At 47.6% G+C, this 22,008-nt stretch overlaps 1 protein-coding gene across 1 annotated transcript in view; it reads right to left on the bottom strand.

The window, feature by feature from the left end:
• LRP1B (LDL receptor related protein 1B) overlaps window positions 1–22,008 on the bottom strand; it is a 1,872,788-nt gene that overhangs the window by 911,299 nt on the left and 939,481 nt on the right. Inside the window, exons 15-16 of the mRNA XM_066577770.1 lie at window positions 8,110–8,232; window positions 4,169–4,309 (exon numbers count right to left, since the gene is read on the bottom strand). Of these exons, the coding sequence (XP_066433867.1) occupies window positions 4,169–4,309; window positions 8,110–8,232 (264 nt within the window). The remainder of the gene's footprint in view (window positions 1–4,168; window positions 4,310–8,109; window positions 8,233–22,008) is intronic.

The raw sequence follows: 22,008 nt of genomic DNA on the forward strand, positions 1-22,008 counted from the left end.
TTTCGGTGACTGATTTCAATCTCTTTACAATTAAAAGTGGAAAACAAAGAAGAAACTGAATTATATATAGATGGAGGTACAACCAAAAATAGTGCTCAGCCAATGGCCTACATCCCTCATCCTCCCTTATTATGCCATCTTACACTTGTCGAGAGGACTTCTCCTGTGCTGCTCCTCCTCATTGGTCCATTATACTTTCCCAGTTTGCCTTAAATACTTATTTCTTCAAGGGGACCTACCATTCTAATCAATGGCCCATGCACAATCTGACCAGACTGTAGGCACATCACCACCCTGCCATGTTCTAAATGAGCCTTGTGGCACCACTGTGCATGTAAAGGGAACTTGTCACCAGTTATGTCGCTATAACATTGTCTATAGCAGTAAAACAACAAAGTAACGCACATTTCCAAAGTTACACCCTGGTAAAAGCATACCTTTTAGAAAAAGTTTTTAAATTTCCCATACTGCATACAAATCCTGATGGGCTGGGCGGGCTATCTCCAATGGGCTACATTCCTACCATAACACCACCCCTCTCTGCTACTATGACCTCAGATGTCCTCCACATTATCAATGGCGCATGCGCAGTTCATCTGTCCCTCTTGTGGGCAGATTCAGTAGACTCAACCATGCATGTGCCGCCCTGGAACTCCTGATGCATACACAAGAGTTAGAGCGCTATGCTGATGATGTGGAGGATGTCTGAGGTCACAGTGGCAGAAAGTGGTGACATTAGGAAAGGAACACAGACCACCAGAGATGGTCCAGCTTACTCACTGGACCACTTATTGGGATTTGCATGCAGAGCAGAAAATTTGAAACCCCTTTTTCTAAAGGTATGCTTTCACAAGAATGTATAACAAAGTAACTTTAGAAATGTGCAAGCAGTACGTCATTGTCTTACTGCTCTTGGGGGTTTTATAGCCACAAACTGGTAAGAGGTTCTCTTTAATATCTGTGTTGGCTCGGACACTGGTTGGGTATTTGTTCAACTGTTTTCTGGGTGGTTATAGTTAGTTCTTGACTATAATGAGTCAACTATGCAGCCAATGAAGAAAGCCAAGCAAAGCCAACAGGACTTGAGTCAACAGGATACAAAGCATTGTACTTTTGTAGCATCACTATCACTTAGCAATTGCCAGGGGTGCAGTGCTTGGACAGCCGCTGATTGGACATTGGAAAAATATTTGGCATACAGAGAATATACCGATATACTCTATGTAATTTCTTGGTTCTGAGAACTGTTCTCAAATATATAGACTCCTATATATAAAGAGGCTTTCTGGGATTTTCTAATTGGTGACCTTGTGACATGACAGCCCGATGGATGACACTTTATTACATCTCCAAGGTAAGCCATATTAGTGGTCAATGGGATGGGGAAAAACAATCCCAAAATGTCTGGCACTTTACTCTTTTATGCTAAAATGGATACATGGTCATCAATGACAGTGACCACCACCAGGACATGGACCTCAAGTCTAAATTGTCTCACACTGAGGGCATTACTCATAAAGCTCTTCGCTGTATGTAGTGACTTCATTCTTAGGAGATGATCTCAATGACTTGCTGTATTTGATCATCTGGAGTGCATTTACAGACTCTGTGTAGCACTTTGCTCCCAAAGAAGAAATTCATGGGCTATAGCTTTAAGCTCTTGCATTTTAATATTTTCATGGTGCACGCTCTTGGATCTTGTTTATGTAGACATTTAGTCCATGAGATCATTCCTCATCTGTGGCTATCCTCCACACAAACAAAGATGGCTGACTTGGCTGAGTATTTCAGAAGACTGAAGTCCATTTTTAGGTTTCTTTAGTTTTCCAGAACTTTTGTTTAATGGTGTAGTATATGTAGAACGCTGGGAGAAGATCACCCCTGTACTCCGAGGGTTCTTCTAGTGCAACGTCTTAGGTGAATTTTTTACAATTCTCCAATTATTTCAACAACAGTTGAGAATCCAGACTTTTGGAGAGAACAATTAGCATAAATATAGTAAATCTCTCTCATTAATTTTCATTGCTTCTGGTATTATGTGTCCCTGAAACTTGGTTTATGATCCACTTGACCTTAAGCAATGCTGACTACAGATAATTAAAGCAGATAATATACAACTTTCAACAAACAGAAGAGTTCGTTCAGTAGAGGTCACCTTGGCAAAATTAGATTAACATTGTTATGGCTCCATTGTAATAATTCTCGTTGCCCCTCATTTCCCTGGAACATTTTTGTTTTTTGGCAGGGCGAGGTAATTTGAGATTTAGATGTAGGAAATTCAGTCATATCTCTAGAGTCAATATCTTCCTAGTTTACGTATTGCACGAGTTATGGGGAGAGCATTTACTAATTTTGATATTGTAAGTTTTATGGAGAAACATCAGATAGTCTTGGTATTGTAAGAGTCTTGGAGGAGCTGCTGACTTGTAGTCAACCTATTTGGTCTTCTTGGGGCTCATCAATGCCAGAAATATAATTTTATTCTTAAAGATTGGATCATATTTGCAGACTTCTGAAATAAAATGATGCTATTTCAGGTATTCATGTTGAGAAGATGATCCTATTTTGATGGGTAGACACAAATGTCAGAAGATTTGTAGATGGACCCATTACCTTCCATCATGTCATCAAATAGAACCAGCCTCATATCTCTGGGCCAAAACCCTCAATCTAAGTCAAATACTATGGTGGTTTGTAATACCCCAGTAATTGTAAGACATGAAATGTATTTGTTCAGTTCCTGTCAATTATTTTCAAATATATATATATAGCCCCCGTCCCTCTCACGATTGGCGCCCCCTGTACGGTAATTCCCCCCGTGACCCCGGAGTGCAGCATAAAATCACGTGACAAGTTTTCCGTGGATCAGTTTCAGTGTGAATCCACATTAGATGGGAAAATCCAGTGATCGGAGCGACTTCCAATGAGGCCCGTCATCGGTGCTAGACTAGGCGGGGTCTCACTGCCAACCGTGTGGAGAATATACTGAGAATGGAGGAAAAACATCCAACAAAAGCAGCTGCCATAAATGTAAACAATTTATCAGGAAAATGAATCAGAGGAGGATGTCAGGAATCATTCTAACAATCAAGTGCTGCATAGTCAAGCAAACTGCAGATGAATACAACACTGGGGCTCCAACTAACGTGTCTGAATGCACAACTCGCCGTTCCTTCGCGCGAATGGACTATAACAGCAGGCAACCAGTTCCAGCGTCTGAGGGAAACAGAAAGACAAGACTCCAGCAGGCAAAAGAGCGCAAAACTTGTATCCCTGGGTTAGATGCCTTCAGACTTCTGTTGCACCGTGCTGATGGGTTTGGCGCAAGCAGCATTAATTGATGACCCCTTCCTGACAGGTTGGTAAAGTAATAGTGTGGGAAAAGTTTTCTTGGCATTCCTTGGTTCCTAAGAATCCTTATAGATGGAAGCAACAGAGCATTGAAGCAATGCTGTATTGATGAAGGCCAAAAGAAATGCAACTCACTACTTGGTTGGTGTATCTAAGGAAGTGGCCATTCAGCGTGTGCATGTAGTTATAATATACAGTGATTCCCAAGGGACCAAGCAAACTAACCTTCGTAAGAAGCAAAACTTATTAGGCAGAGTCCATCTTATGAGGTTTTAATTGGTAATACATAAAATAAACTTCTTAAGCAGGAAAAGCCAAAAAAATTAGGTTAAGATCCACAGTCCTAACTGCTTTTCCTTTAGAAGAGGTTGTGATGCTAGCGAGAGTTAATTAGGAGATGTGGCTAGAGTAGAGTTAAATTAGTGTAGTCATGGCACTCCAGTGCAAAAGCTTGAGGAGCCGGGGGAAGGCTAGGTGCTCACCAACAGGACGTTCTGCTCCCATTGGTGCACCTGACCTGGAAGGCCAAAGCGCTCTGATTGGAGAAGACTCTGGAAATTCCCATAGCACATGTGCAGTAGGGGCCTATGTCACACTTAGTAAAAGTAAAAGCTATATAAAATTTGTGACCAAGACGTCTTAGGCGGGAAAACGTCTTAAGTGGGAATTACTGTACATATATTTGTGTTCACAGAAGGAAGCAATGTCAACAGCATTATCTAGCCGATGCCACATAGATGACGGCACTCAAGAGAATGTTACCTTCTAGACATAAATAGAATTATAGCTAGGTTACAAAAATATCACAAAGTCTTACAGCAAGCTCCAGCATCTTCATCACTCCCATCCAGGCAGTCATCTTCTCCATCGCACTTCCAGCCTTCTTGGATGCAGTGCTGGTTTTTGCATTGAAATTCTTCCAAGTTACACAACTTTGGCAACGTTTCATCGCTGTTAACTAAAGGTCAAGAAAAAGCAACAGAAAAAGGTGTTACATTGAGCTGTTTTATGGATCTACTGTGGGTGTAATAAACTGTTGTGATATTAGGACATCTAGATAAGAGGCATGCATCTTTAGGGGTCCGAAGACTTGCTGTCCACCGAGATGGAAAAATGGTGGGTTAGCAGGTAATCCCTCCTAGTTTGGATTCTGATCCCCCGAGTGTGATTGTAGCCCGCCGTGAATGTGATCTGTGGGGAGCGAGAGCTCCACTAGCCTACAATGATTGTCATGCTGATACAATGTAATGTGAAATATCAGTATGATTAAAGGGAACCTGTCAACGTGAACAGGCTGCCCAATCTGCAGGCAGGTTATAGAGTCGGAGGAGCTGAGCAGACGGATATATAGTTTTGTGGAAAAGATTCAGTAGAACTAATATTTTATTCATTTATATCTCTGTTGGTTCTGAGCTTAGGGGTCCAGTGGGCGGTCCTATCCAGGCCTGTATTGGCCATATGTCTGAGTGGGCAGATTCCTGGTGGGCTGTGCTGCATTCTGGCACAGTGGAATGCCAAATCTTGGCCCTTTTAAATTATTTAAGGCTGTATACAATTGCTGGCTGTCCTCAAACGGACAGATCATGTCAGACAACCCTCCGGCAGAAGCCAGTATCTATATGATTCTGCTAGTAGATTGCACAGACATTGGCTGCTGTGAGTGCTTACAGCCTTACAAATACATTCTTTGTGGCACATGCAGTTCTATCCCTTGTACTAGACCCCTGTTTCTAACTAGACCTCCAGCGGACTTGGTGTGGCCCGATTCCGGGCCTGAAATATACTCATCATCATTATCTACTTTGAAAGAACGACTCGTGCCAGCCAACAGAGGTAGGGCCAAACAAGAGGCAGTGGACCTGAGCCAATCCAATGAGCATGAGTTCATGGAACCACCTGCCATTGGCTCATCTTGATACTGACCATAAAAATATTGCCCCGTATTTTTGCTTGACCGGACAACACTTTTCATTGCACTGAAGGGGTTGTCGAGTTGTAAACTACTGTTGGCCTATTCACAAGATAGGCTATCAACATTAAATTATCAGGCGCCTGTTAGCTGTCAGTGCTCATGTAGTTGATTTCTGCAGGAAGCAGACAGCTCCATTCCCACTGTAGTGGTGAGACTTATTATTACAGGCAAAGTTCTCATTCACTTCAGTGGAAACTTTGCCTGTAGTACCAACCCTGGTCACTGCAGTGAGAATGGAGCTGTCTACTACCTGCAGAAACCAGCCTAACGCACAAGCGCACTGGTAGGCGAACAGCTGATCAGTGGGGGTTCCAGCCGGCAGACCTCGCTGATCTCCTAGTGATGGTCAATCCTGAACATAAGCCATCAATAGTTTGACTGGACAACCTTTTAATGTTTTACATATTTACATTATGTTTTATTAAGTGACCTGTAGGTGGAGAGGAGGTCCCGTTATGGTGGGATGCAGTCTGTAGGATACTTCCTGTTAATGGCGTACAGTCATTAGATAACTATTAGAGATGAGCGAACACCAAAATGTTCGGGTGCTCGTTATTCGGAACGAACTTCCCGCGATGTCCGGGTGTTCGTTTCGAACAACGAACCCCATTGAAGTCAATGGGCGACCCGAACATTTTTGTATTTCGCCGATGCTCGCTAAGGTTTTCATGTGTGAAAATCTGGGCAATTCAAGAAAGTGATGGGAATGACACAGTGACGGATAGGGCAGGCGAGGGGCTACATGTTGGGCTGCATCTCAAGTTCCCAGGTCCCACTATTAAGCCACAATAGCGGCAAGAGTGCCCCCTCCCCCCCCACTGTCAGCATAAAGATCGTTCTCCTCTGCCATAGCTGTAACAGCTGTAGCAGAGAAGGATGTTTGCCCATTGAATTCAATGGAGCGGCAATACAGCATGTTCCACTGAATGCAATGGGCTGCCCGCGATCGCAGGATGAATGGTCGGAAAGGGGTTAAATATATAACCCCTTTCCTGCAATTCATCCAGAAATGTGTTACACTAAAAATATATACCGGTGTATAAGGCGACGGGGCGTATAAGACGACCCCCCAACTGTCACCTTATACGCCGGTAATACAGTGGAGCAAAGAATAAAAAGCATTACTTACGTTTTTAGATGATCTGCGGCGCTCCTGCACGCTGTCACTCCCTCCTAATCCACGGCAGACAAGCTTTCTCTATGAAAGGCTTTAAATCCCTGCCTCCAGAAAGACACGTGCCTTCAGCCAATCACAGCCAATGACAATGATGTCATTGAATGGCTGTGATTGGCTGTGTTTCTGGAGTCGGGGATTACAAGCCTTTCGTGGAGAAAGGAATACTTTTCCGTGGATTAGGAGGGAGTGACAGCCTGCAGGAGCGCCGCAGATCATCTAAAAACGTAAGTAATGATTTTTATTCTTTGCTCCACTGTATTGCCGGCGTATAAGGTGACAGTTGGGGGGTCGTCTTATACGCCCGGTCGCCTTATACGCCGGTATATATTTTTAGTGTAACACATTTCTGGATGAATTGCAGGGAAGGGCTTATATATTTAAAGGGGTTGTCCCGCGCCGAAACGGGGTTTTTTTTTTTTAACCCCCCCCCCCCCCCCCCGTTCGGCGCGAGACAACCCCGATGCAGGGGTTAAAAAAACCACCCGCACAGCGCTTACCTGAATCCCGGCGGTCCGGCGTCTTCATACTCACCTGCTGAAGATGGCCGCCGGGATCCTCTGTCTCCATGGACCGCAGGGCTTCTGTGCGGTCCATGGCCGATTCCAGCCTCCTGATTGGCTGGAATCGGCACGTGACGGGGCGGAGCTACACGGAGCCCCATTCAGAAAAGAAGAAGACCCGGACTGCGCAAGCGCGGCTAATTTGGCCATCGGAGGGCGAAAATTAGTCGGCACCATGGAGACGAGGACGCCAGCAACGGAGAAGGTAAGTATAAAACTTTTGATAACTTCTGTATGGCTCATAATTAATGCACAATGTACATTACAAAGTGCATTATTATGGCCATACAGAAGTGTATAGACCCACTTGCTGCCGCGGGACAACCCCTTTAACCCCTTTCCGACCATTCATCCTGCGATCGCCGGCAGCCCATTGCATTCAGTGGAACCTGCTGTATTGCCGGCTCCATTGAATTCAATGGGCAAACATCGTTCTTCTCTGCTACAGCTGTTACAGCTGTGCCAGAGAAGAAGGATTTGTCTTCTATATGTTCTCAATGGGGTCAGCGCTGCTGCCGCTGGCCCCATTAAGCGCATATAGAATGCATCCATAGCGAACCGCGGGAGGGGCAGACTTTTATATCAGGCGGACACCTTATCTCCCCAGCCACTCACTGCAGGGGGGTGGTATAGGGCTTAAACGTTGCAGGGGGAAGTTGTAATGCCTTCCCTGTCTTTATATTGGCCAAAAAAAAGCGCTAACGTCTCAGGGAAGAAAGTTAAAGTAACCCGAACACCGCATGGTGTTCGTTACGAATAACGAACATCCCGAACACCCTAATATTCGCACGAATATCAAGCTCGGAAGAACACGTTCGCTCATCTCTAATAACTATCGATGATACAGGAGATAAATCTCGGGTCGAAGACAAGAATCCTAACTGCAAGGAACTCTCTGTTATATGTGAGTGTTCTTCCCGTAAGCAGCTGGTATGCAGTAATGTCCAATTGTTGGTGCTTCCATGAGGCATGTGAACGGTTGTGTCTGCTCGGGAGTGGATTTCTTATTATGCAGATGCTAAATAGAGAAGTCTTTGATGAAGCCTTACACACACAAGTCGAATTGTTTTCATCCAAATGCTGGTTATCAGCACAACCGCAAACTCTCCCTCCAGGAATGGCGAGGCAGAGCGTACCGCAGCCCCCATTGTTCATCCGGCAAGCGTTGTCACCTGCAGTCATAAAACATACACCTTAGCATCCAATAATGTGAACCGAAACATTGACATTACAGTCACTGCAGACATGAACACTGCAGGCCGCTCCGGCTAGAAAATGAGGCAATAAATAACAAAAAATCAGCTTGTTCCCCTCTGAGGACATTTTTATTAAACAGATGTAACAAATGTTACCTTTACCCTTATAATAACGTAGAGGAGTGTGGGGTCAGGGCGGTCAGCAGATCATCCTGGGTCCCACTTCCAGCACCCCTGACTATATGCTGAGTTCGCTGGGGGAAGCCGCAGCCACCCACATCTGCCATGTAGCAGGCATTGCAGGAGAAATCTGGTATTATAGGATGGCCTTTGACCAGAACGGCACAAGGTCCACCAAAACGGGAGCCACATTTTCTGAACATCTGTCCGTTCTGGGTCATAGAGCGTGGGGCCCAAGTAGGTTAACCCCAATTTATGACGTTCATATGAACTGGAGTTGTGCTCCTGGTACAACCCCTTAACTACAATGTACTCTACCATATTATAAATCGAGCCATGATTGTGCCAATCATGAGAACTGCTGCGACATCTCAACATCCAAATCACATTAATTATAATTATAACCTATTGATTATATAAGAATCTACAATTGTAATGATTTTTAGTAAGAAAGTGTAACTTGGAGCTCAAGAGCCGCAATGCAAAATTGTTAGCAGGTCCCCATTTACCATGTAATATTCTGGGGCTCCAAAAAGAAAGAAATGGAAACAAAGAGGAGAAGACAAGTATAATAGCAATAATTAGTGCTGAGCGAAAGGAGCCATTCCAACCCGTTTTGGGGGTTGAAAGTTGCTAAAGGTTGGTTCTGCGTGAACCTGAGAAGAACTTGGTAAGAATAAAAGGACCATTAGTTACATACTGTACAAATATACATCAGTATAATAAATGGGGCTTGGTACAGATCTAGCAATCTTAAACATGACGGACGCATCGTGATAACTCCGTTTACAGCATTGTAGTACATTGCAATTAAATGGGTTGTACCAAGATCACAAGTTATGCCTTACCCACAGGATTGGGGATAACTTGTTGATGGGTGGGGCATGACAGCTGAGACCCCCACCATAGTGAGGAGGAGGCTGAGTATGGTGCTGGTCGTGCAAGTGAACTAGCCCTCCAATCACTTTCAGTTTGACTGTGGAGATAGCCGAGCGGCACCCAACTGGGTATTTCCATCAGCTGCATTGAAGTGAATGGAGTGTTGACCACGATGACAGACAGAACAGGACATGGGAGTCCCACTCTAGAGATCAGCGGGGGTCTCAGCAGTGAGCCGCCCACCAATCAGTAAATTATCCATTTTCCTGTAGATAGGGGACAACTGGCAGTTGTGGCACAACCTCTTTAGGCCTCTTGTTATATACTTTCAAACATGACAAGTCTTTTCCAAAATAAAGAAATCAATTGTATATTGTACATGTGAAAGCCATAGAAACATCCGGCTGTACGAGGGACATTACGGAGGCCGTGTCAGTGCCAAGAAAATGGGATAAAATATAGAAGCAATAACATGCATGTGGGTAGAGCTCGGGCCTCCAGGACCATTCCATACTGCTGGCCATAAATACTTAATTTATCTGGGCAAATTATTAAACCAGGTTACGGTCCTCGCGCCGCGGCCAGCGAACCACGAGAACTTTATCATTGTGAAGTATAAATGTAATTTGGGATGTTTACAAAAAGTTTCCAAAAAGAACTAGAAGGAAACAAGAAAGATGACTGCGCAGAAGCTCTTTACCGTCGCTGGACCCGCAGCTAATCCAAGGTTTATTACATCTACAAACCATATAAAAGCTGATATCGCTCAGCGGTACACGGATCGCGAAGCTTCTTCTTCAGACCGCGCCGAGGGCGCGACCTCTGAATCTGTACCCCAGGTAGGAATTAAATATTTGCCATTACAGAAATAAAAAAGAAATCCAAACTGTATACAGTGAGCAGAATATACATCCGCGCTGCAGTCTGGCCTGAATGTTTCCATGCTACGTTCTTCCTATTCCCGCTAGGCTGCCTTCACCGCTGCCGCAGTAACCACAAACTAACGCCTCCGGGACACAACAGAGCCATGTGCACGGAGCGTCTACGGAGAAGTAGGAGGTCGGCACTCAGTGTGATGCCTTCATATGTGATGTATTATAGAGGTGTTCTGCAGACAGATTTACTGATCCTGTCTAATAGTTGGACAGTCTAAAAGTATGCCAACATTTACCCCCGCGGCTCATGCTGGATGATACATTTGGTTCATTTTGGTTGGTTTAGTTGGAGAATATTTTGATACAATTTTGGAGCACACTCGGCATATTTATCAAAGGTTTTAAGCCAGCTTCTGTTTGGTGATGAAAAGCCACAAATTTTTGCACTAAAATCTGCAACTTTTGTCCTTTCGGCACTGGCCTCGACACGTTTTTTGAAAAGTGGGTGGGGCTTATCAGGAGGAGGCATGCCCCCTCAGACTGTCAGATTTATGTATAATTTATGATAGAAGCTGGCGTACATTTCTCCTTAGGCACACAGAGCTGCCGGGGATGTGCCGAATATATGAATTCATGTAATCAGCACACTATGGGCCCAGGGAAATTGTACTAAGCCCAATGCAGGAAATGCCAGGCTTAATAAATTATCCCCCATTGTCTCATTGAAGAAATACCTCTTTCCCACCAAATAACACCCCTTTCCACAAAGCCACGCCCCTTGTTCAGTTGGGTACATTAGATTATTCTTCTTGGTGCATTTGCTCCCTGACTAGGTCTGAAGTGACAATCATATTAGCATATTGGCACCAATGTTTCTAGTGAAGAATAGCTCTATACAATGCATCCAGTGGAGCTAGACACTTATAGAGTAGGATATGAGGCATTTGGAGGTATATTACGTGCCCTACATGTCCATGAGATGTGCAGAATATGGCCGTGTGAGGATGATGGACATAGCCATATTCTGGATCCACGTTGTTCTGATCTGTAATACGTTGTAGTAGATGGCTATATGCTTATATCCAAGTGTGCTTCCCATTGGATATGGTGGCACATAGAAGATTATGGCTATGAGTGACTGCGGTGGTTCACCAGGGTACTATATGGCAGCACTCGTGCCTATTAGCCCCTTATACAGACCACTATGGACTCTATACAGAGAAGATGAAGCGGCTCTCCTGCAGGATGCTCAGACCTGACTAGAATCAATTGTAGAAGACAGAAAGAAAAGGACCCCACATCCAGAAAATCACAGCTTTACTGAGACATATTAACATCTCAACAGGAAGGAAATACAATGGCGTGACCATGTGACGCGTTTCGAGCTCTCCCAGCAGCTATTAGTCATTGCATAGGAACATGCTGAGCCTTTCAGTTTAAGAAGAAACATACAACCAATAGACAAACAAAAAAGTAATCATGTGACTAAGCAGAAAAAAAAGGGAGAAAAGAGAGACAGAACACCGCGCAATTAACCCGCAGTAGTGCAACATCAGGTCAGATGTCTTATTGAAACCAAAGGGGGTGCAAGGTTACAGCTGGAAAATCCAGCATGTTTCTCTATGAAGTAATTTGTGATGGTGGCCGCCTCTCCTAATGGGACGACTGACCCGTTCAATGCTGGTAGCGCACATTGATGAAAAATTGCCAGCAAAAAATGTGTAAAAACATTCCTAGACTCCCCGTTTGGTATATCGAAGATATGACACCTCATACGTGCAGCCAACATACTGAAATTGACATGAGACACAAACGATTATTAGCAAACATGACCGAGGATGCGTGAGCCCGGTGGCAGATGGACCAATATGGTCAGAGAACAGACTGGGCGATAATAATTGACCCAAAATTGGGGCTTTCTTTGCAACAGGACTGTCCTGTGACCAAATGGGGCATCCAGGAATGTTTCTGCACATTTTGCATCCATGTATGCTGCACAGTCCCCCAGGCTCCCACCGCACTTAGAACCTAGGGGGGTCTGTCTGGACTGAAGAATATTCCCCGTAGGTTATTTATGAGTTTTTAGAGTTATTATTATTATTTGCCATTCAATGACATCATTGTCATTGGCTGTGATTGGCTGAAGGCACGTGTGTTTTCTGGAGGCGGGGATTTAAAGCCCTGCGTCCAGAAAGCAATGCTCTGCTGGGGACCAGGAGGGAGCGACAGCCTGCAGCAGCACCGCAGAACGCCGGGGGAAGTGAGTAATGATTTTTATTCTTTGCTCCGCTGTATTCCCGGCGTATAAGGTGACAGTTGGGGGGTCGTCTTATACGCCCCGTCGCCTTATACGCCGGTATATATTTTTAGTGTAACACATTTCTGGATGAATTGCAGGGAAGGGCTTATATATTTAAGCCCTTCCCGACAATTCATCCCGCGCTCGCCGTCAGCCCATTGCTTTCAGTGGAACCTGCTGTATTGCCGGCTCCATTGAATTCAATGGGCTAACATCGTTCTTCTCTGCCACAGCTGTTACAGCTGTGACAGAGGAGAACGATCTTTATGCTGACAGTGCGGGGCGGGCACTCTTGCCGCTATTGTGGCTTAATAGTGGGACCTGTGAACTTGAGATGCAGCCCAACATGTAGCCCCTCGCCTGCCCTATCCGTTGCTGTGTTGTTCCCATCACTTTCTTGAATTGCCCCGATTTTCACAAATGAAAACCTTAGCGAGCATCGGCGATATACAAAAATGCTCGAGTCGCCCATTGACTTCAGTGGGGTTCGTTACTCGAAACGAACCCTCGAGCATCGCGAAAATTTCGTCACGAGTAACGAGCACCCGAGCATTTTGGTGCTCGCTCATCTCCAATTATGACAACTGCAAAAAATGGCCAAAATTGACAATGAGGCCATAGAACGTGTGCAAGACGTCATCTATCTTGGCTCAAAAATTGACCAGGATGGAGAATCTCTGCCATATATAAAATATAGTATAGCATTGGGGCGAAGCTAAACATGGACATAATCTGAAAAAGTAGGGATATCAGAATAGCAACTAAACGCAGGATAGCGCAACAACCTTTTTTCCCAGAGCCATGTATGAATGTGAGAGCAGGACTGCGAGGGAAGCTGATAGGACGAGGATTGATGCGTTTGAGCCGTGGTGCTGGCAAAAGCTGCTGTGTATGCCCTGGACGGCTAAAGTAACAAACAGAGGAGTCCTGAATCGTATAAGACCTGATATATCACTGGAGGGCAAGATGGCCGGACCCAGACGCATTGAAAAAACAAGATGGCCGAACCCAGACTCACGGAGAACAAGATGGCCGGACCCAGACTCATTGAAAAAAGAAGATGTCCAAACCCAGACTCACGGAGAACAAGATGGCCGGACCCAGACTCACGGAGAACAAGATGGCCGGACCCAGACTTACATAGGACAAGATGGCTGGACCTAGACTCACGGAGGACAAGATGGTTGGACCCAAACTCACGGAGGACAAGATAGCCGTACTCAGACTCACGGAGGACAAGGTGGCCGGACCCAGATTCACGAAGGACAAGATGGCCAGACTCAGACTCACAGATTTTGGCCATGTAATGTGAGTAGAGTTGCTAGAAAAATCTGTAATGCTGTCAAAGCTGATACTAGCATGGATTTTACACAACTGAAAGAAGCAAAACCAAAAAACATGGAGGGAGCTCACATTTAGGGTCGCTGAGGGTCGTGAATTACTGAACGGCGAACAACAACATCCTGAAGAACTCCATCCTAATCCACTGCCTGATTTAGTCTTGATTGGTGTCATGTCTATGGTGTGTTAGGGACACACAATATCTACTCGACTCACTCCTGCTGACTTTAACAGCCAAATGTATGGAAAAGGGGGTGTTTTTATATCAAATATTTAGCCTGGATCGGTTTTGATTCCCCTTTTTTAGGGCAGTTTCAGACTAACGTGTTTTTCTCCCCTTATGCAGCCATGATGATCACGGCCGTATAATGGGACAAAACAAAACAAAACTGTAAATACTACAGCCAAGTAAAGATAGGACCTACCCTAGTGGATACATCGTGCGGGGAAGATCACGTGGCACCTGTTTTACCATGGTTCTTGATTTCGAACTCCTCCGCTCTGTGGATTTTCAAGGGCCGGCGAAAGGGAAGAAATTTTCCGTCGTTCAGACGCACCCAGGCTCCGTGCCGGAGAGTGTATTTGTGCCTACAGCCGTGTGAAACTGCCCTCAGTGTAGGCACCTATAAGGTCAGTGACATTCACTTATGTAACTGTGTAGGCAAAGTCCAATTACTAATCCTCCTTGTCCATCCAGGAACTTAGTCCCGCTGTGACCTTTTTAGGGCAGGCTCTCACGAGAGGAATTTCATTGCGTATTGTGCGAAGTAGCGCATGTAATACGTGGTGAATTAAGTCAATGAAGTACATTGATTTTCATTGAGCCGCTCACACGTGTATAATATGAGCGTAAAAAAGAGTGCAGCATGTTTTATCCTACGGCGAATTACGCACGATAAAGCCCTATTGTTCTCTATGGGCGCGTAATAACCTCTGTACGTATGACTAGAGTTTTTCTATAGGGCAGGACCCATTTTCCCGCTTTTTTTTAACCAAAATTGCGCGATAGCATGGAGGTTGAATATACAAAGAAAGACACCCCGGTCCATGCGCTAATATGTTCCACAGCGGCGAGCGTATTAGCGCAGGCGCCCATCTGTTTATGCTCTTCACTTAATACCTTGAGTTTATTGCACTTCACACCGAGACAAAACCACATGGCTGCATGCGTGTGGAGGGGCGGGTCTTCGTACACTTACACCTTAGTTTTTAGCAATTGCAATATTTCTACTGTATCTTTATAGTATGAATCTATTCCTGCACTCGTTTTTCTGATCATTTTTGTCTCCTAAGACAAATAGTTTATCTTATAAGTTCCGCATTGAACTTGAGTTCCTTGGGCCCACCCTAACTTTCCCTCCTGCCACACAAATCATGTGCATGTCCACTTTTAAATGATGTATCATCAATAACATATATTAGGTTATTCGTGAATCCTCTCATTTGTGATAGACCTGTGTCCCGGGAGTCTCATGTGGTCCGCCATGCTATTCTGCGTCTCCAACCACATGGGCACAGCTTGCCTGTATCCGGTGGCCACTCCCATATGAGAGTGAAGAAGAATGGCCAACAGTATGTGAGCCAGTATGTGAGGACAGGCAAGTACCGATGGCCCCTGTATAGAGAGAATGGGGTTCCTTTATTCCGGTTTATCACTTCAGAAAGACACAGATGAGGTGGAAAGCTGAGCTTCTATGCACATGGCTCTCGGTTGGGGTTTAGAGAAGTTGTGACGTTCTAGCCTGTTTGTGTAAATCCCATATTCTACAATGGATAGAGATGCGTGCTCGGTCCCCTCCTCTCTGCGGGTCCTGTTATGATCTGTGGCTGCCATCTTGCCTCACCTCACCCTGCTGACAGCTAGACTGCTTCTTCTCCACATGGCGGCCGCAGATGTCCGGCTCGACCTCTTCTCTGTACCTTTCTGCTGCAGCAACAGTATAAAAGGGCCAGTGCCTGTCCCTTGTCAATGAAGGAGCACCTCTGGTTATATTTGGCCCCTCTCCGAAGAAGGTGCGTAAGTTTTTGGTCCAACTGAAGGTGCTATCTAGTTGCGCTGACTTCCTGGTTTCTGATTCTGCCTGTTCCTCACTACCCTGCTTTTTCCACTCCTGATCTCACCTTGTTTTGACCATAACCCAGTCTACTTCCTACTCCGACTCCTGGCCTGGTTGTACTATGCTGGACCTGCACTGTGTACCCTGACCTCTGGACTGTCCCTTGTTTTGAAGTTACGCCACCTGCACAGACCCGAATTAATCAGATCATGTGTCTGTTTACAAGCTCAGGAACTGCACCTTGGTCTATTGTGGTATCAGTTGCCACATAATTGGGACCACTTCCATTATATTAGCCTGGGGACCCTGCAGTGAAGCCCAAATCCCAACTGTAAGGTTAAAGGATGAAGACCAGGGTACCTCCGGTGTTCCCTCTGGACCAGTGTGTGGCATAATGGGTCTACATCTGTTGACCTTGATAGGTCCCATTCTCCTAATAGTTGGGGATCAGTTTAATCCACCGTCATCAGGCATTTATGGTACATACTTTTGATATGCCAGAAATGTGTCAGATGTTAATACCCCTGTAAGCGTTATTGTGGTCATTGTGATTAGTTCATTCTGACATTTCGGCCCTCAGACCAGTAAAGGTTGTGCACTAGAGATGAGCGAACACCAAAATGTTCGGGTGTTCGTTATTCGTAACGAACTTCCCGTGATGCTCGAGGGTTCGTTTCGAACAACGAACCCCATTGAAGTCAATGGGCGACCAGAACATTTTTGTATTTCGCCGATGCTCGCTAAGGTTTTCATGTGTGAAAATCTGGGCAATTCAGGAAAGTGATGGGAATGACACAGTGACGGATAGGGCAGGCGAGGGGCTACATGTTGGGCTGCATCTCAAGTTCACAGGTCCCACTATTAAGCCACAATACCGGCAAGAGTGGGCCCCCCCCCCCAACAACTTTTACTTCTGAAAAGCCCTCATTAGCATGGCATACCTTTGCTAAGCACCACACTAGCTACAACAAAGCACAATCACTGCCTGCATGACACTCCGCTGCCACTTCTCCTGGCTTACATGCTGACCAACCGCCCCCCCTCCCCCCCACAGAGCACACCAAAGTGCCCCTGCGCAGCCTTCAGCTGCCCTCATGCCACGCCACACTCATGTCTATTTAGAAGTGCGTCTGCCATGAGGAGGAACCGCAGGCACACACTGCAGAGGGTTGGCACGGCTAGGCAGCGACCCTCTTTAAAAGTGGCGGAGCGATAGCCCACAATGCTGTACAGAAGCAATGAGAAATAGAATCCTGTGCCACTGCCATCAGGAGCTGCACACGTGGGCATAGCAATGGGGAACCTATGTGCCACACACTATTCATTCTGTCAAGGTGTCTGCATGCCCCAGTCAGACCGGGCTTTTTAATTCATAGACACAGGCAGGTACAACTCCCTATTGTGAAGTCCCTGTCGACCGACAGCATGGGTGGCTCCCTGGAACCCACCGGCGGTACACAAAAATATCCCATTGCATTGCCCAACACAGCTGAGGTAGTAATGTCGTGCGTAATAGAGGTGGGCTTCGGCCCACACTGCATGCCCCAGTCTGACTGGGGTTCTTTAGAAGTGGACACATGTAGGTTACACTCCCTGTGGACCCACTGCCTGGGTGGGTGCCAGGAAGCCACCGGCGGTACATAGAAATATCCCATTGCATTGCCCAACACAGCTGAGGTAGTAATGTCGTGCGTAATACAGGTGGGCTTCGGCCCACACTGCATGCCCCAGTCAGACTGGGGTTCTTTACAAGTGGACACATGTAGGTTACACTCCGTGTGCACCTACAGCATGGGTGGCTCCCTGGAACCCACCGGCGGTACATAGAAATATCCCATTGCATTGCCCAACACAGCTGAGGTAGTAATGTCGTGCGTAATAGAGGTGGGCTTCGGCCCACACTGCATGCCCCAGTCAGACTGGGGTTCTTTACAAGTGGAAACACATGCATTTATAATTCCCTGTGGACCCACAGCATGGGTGGGTGCCAGGAAGCCACCGGCGGTACATAGAAATATCCCATTGCATTGCCCAACACAGCTGAGGTAGTAATGTCGTGCGTAATACAGGTGGGCTTCGGCCCACACTGCATGCCCCAGTCAGACTGGGGTTCTTTAGAAGTGTACAGATGTATTAAAAACTCCGTGTGCACCTACAGCATGGGTGGCTCCCTGGAACCCACCGGCGGTACATAAAAATATCCCATTGCATTGCCCAACACAGCTGAGGTAGTAATGTCGTGCTTAATGCAGGTGGGCTTTGGCCCACACTGCATGCCCCAGTCAGACTGGGTTTCTTTATAAGTGGAAACAGATGCATTTATAATTCCCTGTGGACCCACTGCCTGGGTGGGTGCCAGGAAGCCACCGGCGGTACATAGAAATATCCCATTGCATTGCCCAACACAGCTGAGGTAGTAATGTCGTGCGTAATACAGGTGGGCTTCGGCCCACACTGCATGCCCCAGTCAGACTGGGGTTCTTTAGAAGTGTACAGATGTATTAAAAACTCCGTGTGCACCTACAGCATGGGTGGCTCCCTGGAACCCACCGGCGGTACATAAAAATATCCCATTGCATTGCCCAACACAGCTGAGGTAGTAATGTCGTGCTTAATGCAGGTGGGCTTTGGCCCACACTGCATGCCCCAGTCAGACTGGGTTTCTTTATAAGTGGAAACAGATGCATTTATAATTCCCTGTGGACCCACTGCCTGGGTGGGTGCCAGGAAGCCACCGGCGGTACATAGAAATATCCCATTGCATTGCCCAACACAGCTGAGGTAGTAATGTCGTGCGTAATACAGGTGGGCTTCGGCCCACACTGCATGCCCCAGTCAGACTGGGGTTCTTTAGAAGTGTACAGATGTATTAAAAACTCCGTGTGCACCTACAGCATGGGTGGCTCCCTGGAACCCACCGGCGGTACATAAAAATATCCCATTGCATTGCCCAACACAGCTGAGGTTACGTCAGCTGTAATGCAGGTGGGCTAAAAATTAATTTGATTACACTGTAGGCGAGGGCCCACAAAAATTGCTGTATCAACAGTACTAATGTACATCCCAAAAATTGGCCATGGCCAGCCAAGAGGGCAGGTGAAACCCATTAATCGCTTTGGTTAATGTGGCTTAAGTGGTAACTAGGCCTGGAGGCAGCCCAGTGTAACGAAAAATTGGTTCAAGTTAAAGTTCCAATGCTTTTAAGCGCATTGAAACTTATAAAAATTGTTCTGAAAAATTATTTGACTGAGCCTTGTGGCCCTAAGAAAAATTGCCCGTTCAGCGTGATTACGTGAGGTTTCAGGAGGAGGAGCAGGAGGAGGAGGAGGAGGAATATTAGACACAGATTGATGAAGCAGAAATGTCCCCGTTTTGGATGGTGAGAGAGAACGTAGCTTCCATCCGCGGGTGCAGCCTACGTATTGCTTACGTATCGCTGCTGTCCGCTGGTGGAGAACAGAAGTCTGGGGAAATCCAGCCTTTGTTCATCTTGATGAGTGTTAGCCTGTCGGCACTGTCGGTTGACAAGCGGCTACGCTTATCGGTGATGATTCCCCCAGCCGCACTAAACACCCTCTCCGACAACACGCTAGCCGCAGGACAAGCAAGCACCTCAAGGGCATACAGGGCTAGTTCAGGCCACGTGTCCAGCTTCGACACCCAGTAGTTGTAGGGGGCAGAGGCGTCACCAAGGATGGTCGTGCGATCCGCTACGTACTCCCTCACCATCCTTTTGCAGTGCTCCCGCCGACTCAGCCGTGACTGGGGAGCGGTGACACAGTCTTGGTGGGGAGCCATAAAGCTGGCCAGGCCCTTAAAGACTGTTGCACTGCCTGGGATGTACATGCTGCTCGATCTACGCACATCCCCTGCAACATGGCCCTCGGAACTGCGCCTTCTGCCACTAGCGCTGTCGGCTGGGAATTTTACCATCAGCTTGTCCGCAAGGGTCCTGTGGTATAGCAACACTCTCGAACCCCTTTCCTCTTCGGGAATCAGAGTGGGCAGGTTCTCCTTATACCGTGGATCGAGCAGTGTGTACACCCAGTAATCCGTAGTGGCCAGAATGCGTGCAACGCGAGGGTCACGAGAAAGGCATCCTAACATGAAGTCAGCCATGTGTGCCAGGGTACCTGTACGCAACACATGGCTGTCTTCACTAGGAAGATCACTTTCAGGATCCTCCTCCTCCTCCTCCTCCTCCTCAGGCCATACACGCTGAAAGGATGACAGGCAATCAGCCGGTGTACCGTCAGCAGCGGGCCAAGCTGTCTCTTCCCCCTCCTCCTCATCCTCCTCATGCTCCTCCTCCTCCTCCTGTACGCGCTGAGAAATAGACAGGAGGGTGCCCTGACTATCCAGCGGCATACTGTCTTCCCCCGCCCCCGTTTCCGAGCGCAAAGCAGCTGCCTTTATGGTTTGCAGGGAATTTCTCAAGATGCATAGCAGAGGAATGGTGACGCTAATGATTGTAGCATCGCCGCTCACCACCTGGGTAGACTCCTCAAAATTACCAAGGACATGGCAGATGTCTGCCAACCAGGCCCACTCTTCTGAAAGGAATTGAGGAGGCTGACTCCCACTGCGCCGCCCATGTTGGAGTTGGTATTCGACTATAGCTCTACGCTGTTCATAGAGCCTGGCCAACATGTGGAGCGTAGAGTTCCACCGTGTGGGCACGTCGCACAGCAGTCGGTGCACTGGCAGCTTAAAGTGATGTTGCAGGGTGCGCAGGGTGGCAGCGTCCGTGTGGGACTTGCGGAAATGTGCGCAGAGCCGGCGCGCCTTTACGAGCAGGTCTGACAAGCGTGGGTAGCTTTTCAGAAAGCGCTGAACCACCAAATTAAACACGTGGGCCAGGCATGGCACGTGCGTGAGGCTGCCGAGCTGCAGAGCCGCCACCAGGTTACGGCCGTTGTCACACACGACCATGCCCGGTTGGAGGCTCAGCGGCGCAAGCCAGCGGTCGGTCTGCTGTGTCAGACCCTGCAGCAGTTCGTGGGCCGTGTGCCTCTTATCGCCTAAGCTGAGTAGTTTCAGCACGGCCTGCTGACGCTTGCCCACCGCTGTGCTGCCACACCGCGCGACACCGACTGCTGGCGACATGCTGCTGCTAACACATCTTGATTGTGAGACAGAGGAGGAGGAGGAGGAGGAGGGTGCTTTAGTGGAGGAAGCATACACCTCCGCAGATACCACCACCGAGCTGGGGCCCGCAATTCTGGGGGTGGGTAGGACGTGAGCGGTCCCAGGCTCTGACTCTGTCCCAGCCTCCACTAAATTCACCCAATGTGCCGTCAGGGAGATGTAGTGGCCCTGCCCGCCTGTGCTTGTCCACGTGTCCGTAGTTAAGTGGACCGTGGCAGTAACCGCGTTGGTGAGGGCGCGCACAATGTTGCGGGAGACGTGGTCGTGCAGGGCTGGGACTGCACATCGGGAAAAGTAGTGGCGACTGGGAACTGAGTAGCGCGGGGCCGCCGCCTCCATGATACTTTTGAAGGACTCCGTTTCCACAACCCTATACGGCAGCATCTCAAGGCTGATGAATTTTGCTATGCGGACGGTTAACGTTTGAGCGTGCGGGTGCGTGGCGGCGTACTTGCGCTTGCGCTCGAACACTTGCGCAAGCGACGGCTGAACGGTGCGCTGAACTACACTGCTGGATGGGGCCGAGGACAGCGGAGATGAGGGTGTGGGTGCAGGCCATGAGGCGGTAGTGCCTGTGTCCTGAGAGGGGGGTTGCATCTCAGTGGCAGGTTGGGGCACAGGGGGAGAGGCAGGGGTGCAAACCGGAGGCGGTGAACGGCCTTTGTCCCACCTTGCGGGGTGCTTGGCCATCATATGTCTGCGCATGGTGGTGGTGGTGAGGCTGTTGGTGTTGGCTCCCCGGCTGAGCTTTGCGCGACAAAGGTTGCACACCACTGTTCGTCGGTCGTCAGGCGTCTCTGTGAAAAACTGCCAGACCTTAGAGCACCTCGGCCTCCGCAGGGTGGCATGGCGCGAGGGGGCGCTTTGGGAAACACTTGGTGGATTATTCGGTCTGGCCCTGCCTCTACCCCTGGCCCTGGCCACCGCACTGCCTCTTGCAACCTGCCCTGCTGATGCCCTTGACTCCCCCTCT

This window comes from Eleutherodactylus coqui, chromosome 8, assembly GCF_035609145.1.
Source record: "Eleutherodactylus coqui strain aEleCoq1 chromosome 8, aEleCoq1.hap1, whole genome shotgun sequence".
Classification (NCBI taxonomy): domain Eukaryota; kingdom Metazoa; phylum Chordata; class Amphibia; order Anura; family Eleutherodactylidae; genus Eleutherodactylus; species Eleutherodactylus coqui.